Below are 13,361 nucleotides of genomic sequence, written 5' to 3' on the forward strand. Positions count from 1 at the left end.
GAATTCATTCCAATTTATTCCGTGATTTGTGTTTTTTTTTCTTTTTTGTTTAAAGAAGTATAATTCCATCATATTTTTTTCTTCTCAAGTTGCTTGGATGGTCAAGACCCTGTGATATATACTGCGTGTTCACCATGTACTAGAAACTGTTTTAAGAGTGTTTGCATGCTTTATCTCAGCTAATGTTTCCACTATGAAGATCATAAATCTGAGGCACAGAGAACATAAGTAACTTGCCTAGGGTCACACAGCCAAAAAATGGCAGAACTGGAATTCAAGCCCAAGCAATGTAGCTGCAATGCCCAAGACCTTAACCATGCCACTGTATAGGCTGATAAGTCTGGAACTCTCCTCCTAGTGTCTGAGTAGATGAGTTCTTTGAATACAAGCAACAAATGCCACCTCTGCTTAACTTAAGCCAAAAGAAAGAAAGAAAGAAAGTGGAAGGAGAGGAGAGGCACATGATCCATGGTTTGAGAGGCAAAATCCCAGGAGAGCCTCCTTGTCCCCATCTTAGTTGAAGCTCTGGCTGGGCTGGGGACCTAAGCTAACCATCCCAGGTTGCTTGTGAAGAAATGGAAGGTGTGCCACCAGACCAAGAGGATATGGATATAAGGCAGGAGAAAATGAGGCATGTATATGCTGCCATGTCACCAAGAAAGGAACAGATCTGGAACGGAAGTTAGTTAATTTGAGGTTGAGTTCTGATATAAACTTGGTACCATGAGATTGACATTCAGGTATTTTAAAAGTGATCCACCTTTAGAATTCATCCATTCACTCAATCGTGAATGTTCTTTCACTAAAGAGTCTTTACTGTTTCCAAGTAAGGTGCTGGGAGATTCACTGTCCCCAAAGGGCTCCCAAAGAATGGTCACATGGAGACATCAGACATATGTGCCCATTCACGTTCCAAGCTCCATTACACATCATTGATAATCAGATGCAGGGATAGGTTCTGGGCATACAGCAATAACAAGTCAGATACAGTCCTTAACTTCCATGAGGCATATGCTCTGCATGCCTAATCTTTCAGTAGATATGACACACTAGGATGAGCATTGTGATAGGGCAGTACAGTGGTCTGGGAAGGCATATAGCAGAGGAAGGCAATTTGGAACATCCCGGACATTTTCCATTTAGCCGCTCCCAGATCCACTTTCCACCTATTTCTATCCTTTTTTGTACCCCAGGAGGATCACATTTATGGATCCGAAACAGAATCTTTTGTCCACTGGCTCCCAGCTAGGTTCAACTATTGGAGGCACTGGCAGGAGACTGGAGAGAAGGAGGAGGAGAACAAGGTGGAGGCACTTATTTGCCCAGCTCCCTCCCTAATAGGTGGCTACAGATTGGCTGCCTCCCTCTGCATGAGGCCACAGATCCCGTGAGGTGCCATGTCCTACATCCCTACAGCTACCACCTTTCTCCTGGCCCCCGTAACTGCTCCCTTCCTGCCTGTTCTAGCTTAGCAGGGGAACGGCTGCCAGACCTTCTTAGCTCCTACTTTTCTTGTTGGATTCCCTTAAATCTGCCCACACCTTCAGGAAAGCCCCTTTATTTACTTTGTTTGAGTGAACCATGTTTCCTACAGGGGGAAGTAAGGTTTACCTAGGAAGTGACATAAAAGCGGATACATAGAATTTAAGCAACAACAGCAGATGATAATGCGTTAGGCGACCTGCAGAGCAGTTAGTCCCAAAAGCAACTACCACGTGTGTTCTGTCAAATAACTTTTATTCCTAGTCTTATTCATTCAATATTGTAAATTATATGTTAAAAAATAGTGGGGGGATGCCAAAGAAATACCCAGAGTTAATGCAATGAATCCCCCTACATGAGCATTGTGGGATATCTGCCCAACCCACACAGCCAAGATACGCTCCTTCGGGCACATCCTGCCCCCGACCACAGCTGACTGAACCACAGGTAGGCAGACACTGGGCCTAAGCTGGGCCAATGTGTTTCTCCTTCTTTGGGGACTGAGACTCCAGCACATTCCTCTTTCTCTGCTGCCAGCTTCTGAGGATAAGCAGAGGCCAGAGTTCCGGGTCCCACTTGCCATCACTGCACACAAACATGTAGCAGCGGTCCATTGAGCATGTACGGTCCTCGCTTATTTGTGTGTTTTTAACTCAGTCTCCTAGCAGATGGCAATTACAATATTTCCTGAAGGGGCAGCTTTTCTAATTGGCACAATTGGGCTATGGGCAATGGGGTCATGGGCAAGCCTGGGTATCCTCATGTCATACGTCCACCAATGCAGTGAAAGCCAGCCCAGAGAGAGAAGAGATGAGGTAGACATTCAGAGGAGCCAGAGATGAGAGACTGTAGCACCTGAAGAAGTAAGAATCTGTGAGAGCACGTCCCCCAGGCACCTGTGCCACTTCCGGTCCAATCAGCCATTCCACCCCTGGCTTCCCTAAACTGCCTCTTACAATCAGTTCCCGTAATTTGCTGAGGCGAGCTTGAGCAACTTTCTATTACTTGCCTAGGGGCATAACATTTCTAAGCTATTAACCAATGTGCTCTTTACTCTAGAATTTCCTTATACCCCTGGGCTGCTCCCCTTTTTGTGTTCAGCCCAGAAGTCTGCCTTCATTCTCTCATGGAAGAGTTCACATAAAAGAAAGCAAAGGAGGACCAAAAAAAAAAGGAGGATCATTAACCAGAAGTTAATGATCAACTTTGAGCTTCAAGAGCTTAAGCAGGCAAATAGGAAGGCTTCATGCACATACAACATATTTGAGAGAATATGAGTGGAGTAAAGGTAAGGCATCCTATTCCCAGAATAGAAAGATGTCTCTAGGCTGGAGAGTAAGGGGGCAGGGAGAATAGAGATCAATTAGGACCTAATTTGTAGGACTCAAGGACAAGGTGGAAAAGTGTCTAGAGATGGCTCAGGCTCTGCTTGAGTCAGCACTGTCCTTCCATATAGCCCAGGAGCTATGCAGAGAACTGGAGACACACCAGGGTCCATTCGACTGAGCACCATGTTTCCTGAGCTAAGGCACCTGGGAAAATCCCCCTCCCATGGGAGCCAGCACCTCACCACTGACTGCAGAAGTGATGTCCATCAGACTCTGGTACTTTCTTCAGTCCACTCTGAGTCACCCACCTTCTGTGGCACCCACCGACCAGAGTGACCAGTTCAGCAAGCACCATACATAGCATCACCGTACATAGTAGCAGGATCAAGTGATGTGGCCACTTAGAGAACTTGTAGTTCAGCAAGAAATGAGACTTGATAAAAATGTCATTTTATCTTTGTGGGCAAGCTGAGAAAATGAGAGTGAGATGGCAGCACATTTGGGGGAATTGGGAACCATCCGAACAACCAATGTGCTTGAAGCCTGATTCAGTATACCAGGATCTACTTTGAGAGCAGTCTCTGTCCTCAGCTCTGTCCTCTGTCCTCAGTTCTGTCCTATTCAGGTGGCAGCTCATCAAAGTAGAGGCCATTTCCTGACTCAGCAGAAAAGAGAGTCACGATCAACTGCAAGGTGTGCCACAGCTCAGACGTGGCACCTGGCACACGCTCCTGCCATTTGCTTTCTCTGCCCTCGACCACAGCACCCTGCCACACCTCTTTTCCTCCTGCTCATGGACCACCTAGAAGTCACTCTATGGCTTACTTTTTGTGTTGTGAGTACCAGTAAGCCACTCAAATGGACTTCAGAAAAAAAGGAAAGGTATATCAAAGGATACAGGGTATCTCCGAGAAGCCTGGAGAGGAGCTCATCTGGATTCTTTCCTAGGCACACTACCATGATGAGAAAAATCTAATAAACTAGACAATTCTGTAGTTGGATTTTTAAAAACTCCAACTGCACCAATCCTAGATGGGAAGGAATGCAGCTTGAGGCTAGCACATGTGATAAAAACACTTAGGATTTTGACTGCCAGCTCAGAATGAGTCAACAATGTGATGTGACTGCCAAAAAAGCCAGTGTAATCTCGGGCTGCACTAAACAGAGAGCAGTGATGGTGCGGCCTTCAGTTCAGAGAATCATGTATCAATGCCCAGTGAACAGAGAAGGGCGGCCAAGGAGGACTCAGAATCATGCCCTACGGGGGAAAAAATGGGAGTACCTGGGATATTGCTGTCTGGCTTCCTTTTCAGGAATTGGTGGGAATGTTCCAGACCTAGGGTCTAGGGTTAGACTGCCTGAATTGAAATCCCAACCCAGCTACTTATTAGCTTTTTCCTACATGCCAAGAATGAAATATTTGTTCCTCATCACTACTTCTGAAGAAATGCCATCTTCATCCCTATCATACAGGTGAGAAAACTGAGGCACAGAGAGGTTTAGTAGCTTGCCAAAGGTCACACTGCAAGCAAATTGAAGAACTAGGCTTCGAATGCAAGGAGAGTGTACTTTCTTTGTTCTTCCCCTAAGCAGCAATACAACCTTGAATCTTGTCACTTCTCACTATACTTCAGTTAGCCGTAGAGCTACATGACCAAGTACCCCAAAGCATAGAGGCTTCAAGCAAAAACACTCATTTGTTCACAGATCTGCAATCTGGGCAGGACTTGGTGGGGACAGCTCATCTCTGCTCTAGCGGCATCAGCTGGGGTGGCTCAAAGGTGGGGTTGGAAGCCTCACTCATGCTTCATTTGGTACCAAACATCTGGAGGCTGGAACAGCAGAGGATCCTTGGACATCACTCTCTGTGGAGTCTCTCCACATGCTGTCTCCAGCACAGCACCTGCAGGGTAGCCAGACATTTCACATGTTGGCTTGTGGCTCCCTGGCATACATCCTGAGACAGACTGAGAGAGACAGGTAGATGCTTTCATGTCCTAGCCTCAGAAGTCACATCGTGTGACTTCTATCATATCCTTAGTACGATCGGAATAACCACAGTGCCTGCCTGCGAGGATGAATTGAGACAATGCAGGTAAAATGCTTAGCACATTGTCTGGAAGCTGGTGAGGATTCTATAAATGTCAGCTGTTGTTATTTAAAAAGTGGCTCAAAAAAGACATCTTAAAAAGACTAATCTGCCACTACTACCAAAAATACACGTCACGCACCCTTAAGTCCAGCAAATACCTTTTGTCCACTGGTGTCTTTCCTTGCCCCGTGTAGTCAGACACTGCAGCTTGCTGCTCTGGGAAGTCACACCCCACCCTCTCATCCCATCCCTCTGATAAACAAGGCCGGTACTTGGAACTGCCTGGGTTGTGCTTCCCAGGAGGGGTACCTTGGCTGACTCAGCTGTGAAGGCATTCAGTGACTCATCAAGTATCAAAAATTGATTAAATGTCCTCACGTCTTGGGAAGGGAGCAAATGCCCAGGAGACCCAAGATCCTCTCTTACCCCAGGACCCCAGTGGTTCCTCCGAGGGGAAAACATGGGCTTGAAGATTAACTGGGCCTTCATATGAGTGGAGGTGTTAGTCATTCTGGGCACACACACATCTCCAGCATTAGTAAGAAGTGTTGCCAGCTCCCTTCTGAATATTCAAACTCATGGCTAGTCCCCCTCCCGCATCCATTCCCATGGCTTCAATTACCATCCTAAATGAGTCCTAAATCCATATCTCCAACCCAGAATTATTTCCGGAGCTTGAGACCTGCCCTACTCAGATATCCCAAAGGGCCCTGAAACTCAGCATGCCCCCCTAATGTTGGACTCATCTCCTTTCCCTCACCCAGACCACGACTCTCAGTGAAGATTTCCATGGTGCACCCAGTGGCCCAAACCAGAAATCCAGCTCACCTTGACACTCCGCTGCCCTGCCCCCCAGGAGTGACCCATCACAGGTCCTGCAGTTTCCACCTCCTAATCTCCCTCTGCCAAGAGTTTTCTTAGACAACATCCTCGTAGCTTCTGAACCCAACGCTATCCTTCTCCAATTTTCCCCTCACTGCTGTAAGATCTCTGCCAAGTGCAAACATGAGCATCACCCCTCTGTGTAAGACTCTTCAGTGACTCCCCCTTGCCTTCCAGATAAAGTCCATCTTTCTTAACATGGTTCCAAGGCCTTGCTTGATCCAGCAACTATGCATCCATTACAGGCTGAATTGTGTCCCATAAAATTCATACAGTGAAGCCCCAGCCTCCAGTAATTTAGAACATGACTGTATTTGGAGATAGAGTCTTTAATGAGGTAATTAAGTGAAAATGAGGTCATGTTTGGGGGCCCTTAATTCAATATGCCTGACGTCCTTACACAAAAAGGAGATAAGGACACAGACTTGCACAGAGGGACGCCCGTGTGAAGACAAGGAGGAAAATGGCCATTACCACCCAAGGAGAGAGGCCTCAGGAGAAACCAACCCAGCCAACACCTGGATCTCAAACTTCCTGCCTCCAGAATGATGAGAACATAAATTTCTGTTGTTTTAACCACCCAGTCGGTGGTGCTTTGCTCTGGCAGCCCTAGCAGAGATGCTAGAGAGATACTCCTTCACCTCCCTAAACCACCCAGGTTATGACACTCTAGCTGTGTGCTCAATGCCCTCTCCACTCCAGGCCGGCCCCACTCTCATCTGGGCATCTACGCTGTTCCCACGACTCCTCACCCAGTCAACTCCTTCCTCCATGAAGCCATCCCTGACCTTGATACTTAAGAATCTCCTAAGATACCCCCTTCCTTCCCCTCTCAGAGCCCCGTGTTATGACTACCCATTTACTCTGTGTCAACACCAGACTGTGTGCTACATGAGGACAGGGACCATGTGTATCTTGCTCACACCTGTGCCTAGAACAGTGTCTGGTGCCTAAAAGGTGCTCAATAAATTCTTTTGGATGACTGGCAATTAATGAAAATAAATCAAATAATTCAAAGTGGATCATATTTACTATCTTTTTAAAAAATGAAGTTCAAAAATATCTTAATAGAGATTCCCAAAATTCCCTTTTGAGGGTTTAAGTTTACAAAGCAAAGCCACTCTCTCATAAATTTGTGTTTCTTTGGCCACTAGAGACTTTGAAATGAGGGGATGTTTATGGGCCCTCAACAGAAGGCAGCTGATTCAAATTTAGTTCAGGCGCCAAGACCACGCTTTAACATGTAACAACACGGTGAGCTGAAGTCACACTCTGGGTCCTTATCTTTGTTTCAGGAAAACTGAGCCCCAGAATTCCTGGCCCTCCCAGAACTCCTTCACTGGGAGTCAGGAAAAGGCCCGACTGCTTCCACAACAGACAGCAAGAAGCCCTGCACCTCTACAGGCAACCCGTGGCACAGGGACACATGTTCATTTCGGTCTGTTTAAAAAAATCGATGCATAATGATTGTGCATATTTATGGGGTACAGTGTGATGTTTTGATACATGTGTGCGTGTGTAATAATCAGCTCAGGGTAAATAGTATACCCATCCCCGCCAGCATCTATCGCTCCTTTGTAGCGAGAACATTCAAAATTCTCACTTCTAACTATTTTGACGTATAAAACACCTTATTGTTGACGTAGTCACCCTACTGTGTGATAGGACACCAGAACATTCTGGTCTTCACCGACACCTGCTCCTGGAAGTGCTGCTCCCATCCCCACCTTATGAGAATGGGCCCAGGCTTCTGGGTACAAACCACCTCCTTTACCCCATCGGCTGAGAGAGCACTGATGCTGTGAGGAGCCGAGAGAAACTTCACTCTCATGTCATTTTGGCTCCAAGCATGCCCCGCTGAGGTGTTGGAGCTTTGCCTGCAGTTTACCCCTGAGGAGTGAGTCTGGATTCTCTAAATTAAGACCCATTCGTTTATGAGAAAAAGAACCAAATTCTAGCTCCTTTTGGAGTGAGAATGATGGTCCATTCCAAACAAATCCCACCCCCCTGACCTCCCAGCCCCTTCCCTGGTTTGTTTCCATCCATGTCACTTTTCCCCATCACCAAACTTAGGTATTTGATTTATGTGCTCATCGATTGTTCCTCTTCCCCAATGCCCGTCATCACCAGTCCAGCGAGGGGGCTCTATGAGGGTAAGGATTTACTCTGTTCTGTACCCTGCTATTTCTCTGATGCCTAGCACATTCCTTGGTACATAATAGGTTCCCCATGTGTGTCTGTTGAGTTAATGATATGAATAAGTGAATGAATGAATAAATGTACATACTCCCTTCCTTCCTCCAAAAACACATGCAGATGAGTTTCCACTCTCATCACTACCTTGGTGATTCCCCTTCATTCCACGGCAAGGGATCCCCTCTGGGGCGCTTTATACCTTACCTTTCTCCGAACAGGATTTCTGTGTGTGTGCCAACATCAGCATCTGGTCCATCTGTGGATATTGCCTGGGGCCCTAGAAATGTCCCTCTAGGGCCAAGGCAGTTTCTGGCCATAGAATGAAACCAGCCATGACTCCATTGATTCTAAAACCCACATAAATAGAACTACCAGTGGCCTGGGGTCCTTGTCCCCTGCAGGCAGAAGTTCTCAGGTAACAAGATCCTGAGGCCAGGACTTTGGCTATGGTGGTGTTGGGGACACCCGGGGTCCACCAGCAACTGAGGCCTTGGGACAGACTGGAGGAGAGGTGGTGGTCTGGAGATTCTGAGGGTAGCTGGATGTGGGGCAGCAGGGAGGGTCAGGATCTGGCCTCCTGTTTTGGCTCCACCAGCCCTGGTAAACCATTCAGAGCTCCTGAGCCTCACCTATGACCAGCTGCCTTGTGGAGCCATTAGGAGAAACAGGACGGGCTTCGCAAGAGCCCAGCTCTTCATGTGTTCCCCACTCTTTTCCCCAAGAGAGGGAAACAGCACTGCAGTGAGCAGCCCAGGCTGGGACTGAATCCTCCCCCTACCACTTGCTCACCATGTGACCTCCCACAGGTTTCTAAACCAACCTCATGCCTCAATATTGTTTAAGGGTCTGGCACATGGTTAATGAACAGTTATTATGAAATGTAAAAGAATGCAAGAGAGTAATCTGATCCCAAGGTGGGAGTGAGAAGAAGGCTGGGTGTTGTGCAAAGGTAGATTCTTACTGTTGGTGTCTTAGAACTTGAACATTGTCCTGTCCCCACTATTCTTCCCTCTACATTTCCAGGTGGGGAGCATATTGGTGTGCAAACCTCTGGCATGGCTGGGCTGCTGGCCCTGGGATCCCCCCAGAAGCTGCAGGTACTAAAGCCTTTCTCTTAGTTGTGACTGAGTTGAGATCCATATGTGCTCTCTACCCTATGGAAGTGGAGTCAGAGAGATGGCAGTTTAAATGACAGCCCTGCCACTTGTAGGGCTGTGTGACCTTGGCCAAATCGGTTACCCTCTCTGTGCCTCATTTTCCTAATGTGCAAAACGCAAATAATGATAGGTAACACCCACCTCATATGGTGGCACATTACTGGATACATCCACATCCCCAAAGCAAACCCCATGCTCTCCAGTCTCCTTGTCTTTGCATTTGGTGGTTCCTCTAATACTCTCTTCCCTCCTTATCTCTGCCTGCCAGAACCCAGGCTAATCCTCAGAGCCCTGCTCAAATGACCCTGCTTCTGGGAAGTGTTTCCAAGTGTTTCTATCATGTGCGGCCTCCTCTTCCTTCCAGTATCCTGGACATACAACCTTTCTATGGAAGTCACCCTGGCACGGGGTGAATGATACACATACGTTATTGCTAGCCCCCTTCTTGACCATAAGCGTTGGAATCAGATCTGGGTTTGACTCCAGCTTTGCCACTTAATAGCTGTGTGACCTCAGGTTACTCAAGTTCTCTGATCCTGTTTCCCCATCTGTAAAAAAGATGTAACAAAACACCTACCTCATAAGGTTTGTGGCAAAGATTAAGGGAGGTGATGCCTATAAAACCTTCAGCACAATGCTTAGCACATCATATGTGCTCAATAGGAGTTATTATCATTGTAATGATTATTAGCACTAAGTAGGTGTTGAGTCTGAAAGGCTTTCACTTGAAATTCATTCCTTAGGGGCCCCTCCAGTTCAGAGAACTTCTAAAATGCACATCTTGGGGTCAGTGATAGCCCCAGGGAGGGGCAACTAGTGAATTCTCAGTGAAGACTTAGCTGCTCTTTTGACATCAGAACTTTTGGTGCTTAATGGAAGAGCAGAGAAGAGAAGACAAAGAAACACGAGCCTGAAAGGAGTTCCAAGGAGACCCACATGTTCTGTGTTTAAACCTCAGGACAAACTTTCTATGTCACCATCGATGACTCCGAGATTCAGAAGAATTAAGTGACCTACTCAAGGCCACACAACCAGTGGAGACATACCCAGGTCGCTTTTGCTCTAGGGGTCACGGAGAGAAGAGGTGGTAGGTGGAGGAAGGGGAGAGAATGCTCATCCACCAAGAGGACGTACTCCCATGACACAGCAGGAAAAGCAATCTGTGGAAATGTGTGGTCTTATTTATGGAAAATTAATTCAGCATACAACTTCATCATAATACCATTTCTCGAAACATTAACTCCCATCAATGTTGTAAAAATCTGGGAAGTTACAAAATGTCTTTTTCTAAAACCTCCTGTTATCTATAAACATCCACATTTCAAGCCAACCAAGATTTCCCTCCTCTCCCCTTTGCCCTGTTGGTTTTAAGTCTACAAAGGTCTGGAGTGGCCCCATGTGTTAATGGGGCTTGAGAAAGGTTCTCATCAGCCTGCAAGCCCAGGGGAAAGCAAAGCTCACTTTAACTGCTCTGTAAATTAGAGTCTCCCTTTTTGGTTTAAATCCACGGCCACAGATGTCTTACCTTCACCAGTCCTAGAAACGGTGGTGAAGAATTCTTCTTTCTCTTGTCCGATATCGCCCTCTAGTGATCCAACTCTACTTGAAAAATAGAATGAATCCATGAAATAGCCAAATGACCCCTTCACTCCCTGACCGGTTCACCCACTCACCTAGCCAGCCTTCCCACCACTCATTTCTCATCATTGGTTGTGGGCCTATTAGGCACCAATCAACACGGATTCCGGGATGCCCTAGGTGTTGAATGATTCACCTGCAAAACCTGAGAGTCTGGAGAAAATGGCCCTCATCTGGAATCCCGGCTCTGCCTCTTAAAGCCCCAAAGACCCTTGGAGTGGGAGTTAGTTCACCAAGCTGGACCTGTTTCCTCACCATGGAATGGAAATATCGACTTCTCCATCTTCAAAATACACAATATTACATGCATATCTTCTTAATCTTATCTTTTTTATTATTTGTAGAAATGGGGGTGGGGTCTTACTAGGTTATGATGCCCAGGCTGGTCTCAAACTCCTGAGCTCAAGCGATCCTCCCACCTTGGTCTCCCAAAGTGCTGGGATTACAGGCATGAACCACTGCACCTAACCTTATCTTTATTTTATTTTCACCACCAGCTCCTGGAGCACTTAGATTTTTTGTCACAAAGAAAAAGCAGAGAAGCACCAGGCGCAGTGGCTCACGTCTGTAATCCCAGCACTTTGGGAGGCCAAGGAGGGCAGATCATGAGGTAAGGAGTTGGAGACCAGTCTGATCAACATGGTGAAACACTATTGCTACTAAAAATACAAAAATTAACTGGGTGTGGTGGCACGCCTCTGTAATCCCAGCTACTCAGGAGGCTGAGGCAGGAGAATGGCGTGAACCCGGGAGGCGGAGCTTGCAGTGAGCCAAGATCGCACCACTGCACTCCAGCCTGGGGGATAGAGCGAGACTCCGTCTCAAAAAAAAAAAAAAAAAAAGAAAAAGCAGAGAAGCTACTAGGTAAGCTCAGAAGCCTTAGGTTCAAATCCTGGTTCTGCCAGTTACCTACTTTGTTACCTTGGCAAATTACTTAACCTCTCTCTGTCTCTTTTTTCCTGTCTGTAAAATGAACAGGATTGAGAATAGTTTAGGTTTGCAAACTTTGGTATAAGCAAAATTCCCTGGGGAGCTTACTAACAGGACAGACCCTCCTTCCCAAATTTAACAATCCGGAAAATCTGAAAATGGCCCTGGGCCTTCTGAGCAGCTAACAAGCTGCCTAACAACGCGCAGCAGCCACTGAGAGCAAGTGTGATTGAGCCAGTGCACTGGTCCTCAAACTTGGCTGCACATAGAAATCAGCTGGGCAGCTTGAAAATGCTGCTGGCCCCTCACACAGCCCCACTAGATCCTGACATAACTAGTCCAAAGTAAAGCCTGGCATTGAGATTTTTAAGAATTGCTGGGGCAATTCCCCTGTGCAGCCAGGGCTGAAACCCCATTTCCTTAGCCCGATGCCAAAAAAACATAATAAATGTTGAAAGAAGTCCTACCAATACATCCACATCATGACTCAAATACTATGCTTTTACTCAACATCAACAACAAAATAGTAAGCCTCTATCAGGTGCCAGGCACTGAAGATAGAGCCATCATCAAGCCAAAACAAAGACAGAAAGCTCTGTGCTCAGGGAGATGGCAACAATGCTGCAGGCCAATTTGTCATTTTGCACTGGGCCCCTAAAATTATGTAGCCATCCCAGTGAGCTGGGGCTGATACCACAGACGGCCTTCCAGCTCACAGCGAGAACTCTTTCTCTCTTTGAGATGGGAAGGATTACAACTCCCACAGTTTTCTGTCTTGGAAAAGAAGAGATTTAGAGATGCCACTGCAGCTTTCAGAAAAGTTACTGTCTGATGATAAGATTTCAGGCAGGGAGACCTGGGTGAGAGAAGACATATGTGAGGCAGTGGGACCGGTCCTGACTCACCGCATCCCTTATGTCTGTCAAGTCCCCTCTGAGTAAGACTGAGCAGGAGATGAACAACCACGGCCAGAAGCTGGTGGTTCCTGCTTCCTCCCCTCCCCCACCTGCTGTCCTTCAGCATGCAGCCTCCTCCCATCCCAGACTCAGTGGCCAGCTGCTTCCAGCTGTAGAGGCGAAAATACTTACTCACAATCACGATTTGGGCTTTGCACCTGCTCCCTTTGCTGGGGCTGAGGCTAATTCCAAGGCCAGGGATGTAGAGGGTGGAAGGGAAACCTTTTTGGATTACTGTAGCTACTCAGTCAACCCCCAGCTGCTCATTAGCACCTATGAACGAGGCCCAGGAAACCTGGTGAAATCTTGTTAAGCTGCTGAGAGCGCGCGGAAGGAGGGAGGATACAGAGACCTCTCCTGGTCGTTCAACCGAAAATAAATGCCTCCATCACTCTCTCTCCCCTTGACCCTGCATTATCTTTATTCATAGCACCTACTGCAAGCTGACATTTTACTCTGCTTGTTCACTTCTGGTGGTCTTCCTAAAGATGAAAGATGGGTTAGGTGAGCTTACAGGACCCTTTCCCACAGAGTCAAATGGTCTTCTCCATCCCCACCCAGGAAGGGGAAGGGCAGGGACCTGTCTGCAGCCCCCAAATGGGGCATCAAATGAGACCACAAAACAGCAGCCCAGGCCCAGTCATCGGATCTGTCCTGTTTGGTCTGCAGAGGTGTTGTTGTTATTGTTTGTTTGGTTGGT

The 13,361-nt window shown here is 47.1% G+C and overlaps 1 protein-coding gene across 9 annotated transcripts in view; it reads right to left on the minus strand.

Annotated features, from left to right (window-relative positions):
* LOC105482348 (uncharacterized) overlaps positions 1 to 13,361 on the minus strand; it is a 188,425-nt gene that overhangs the window by 74,292 nt on the left and 100,772 nt on the right. For 3 of the 9 annotated variants that reach the window (XR_011624518.1, XR_011624521.1, XM_071098128.1), the window contains one exon: positions 10,663 to 10,739. The exons of 3 other annotated variants lie outside the window; for them this stretch is intronic. Coding sequence is in view for 2 of the 6 variants with exons in the window: in XM_071098128.1 (XP_070954229.1) it covers positions 10,663 to 10,739 (77 nt within the window). In the remaining 4 variants the exon portion in view is untranslated. The remainder of the gene's footprint in view (positions 1 to 10,662; positions 10,740 to 13,361) is intronic. 3 more of the 9 variants (XR_011624520.1, XR_011624519.1, XM_071098129.1) reach the window with 1 other exon arrangement.

The sequence above is a fragment of the Macaca nemestrina genome, chromosome 6 (genome assembly GCF_043159975.1).
Source record: "Macaca nemestrina isolate mMacNem1 chromosome 6, mMacNem.hap1, whole genome shotgun sequence".
Lineage (NCBI taxonomy): Eukaryota > Metazoa > Chordata > Mammalia > Primates > Cercopithecidae > Macaca > Macaca nemestrina.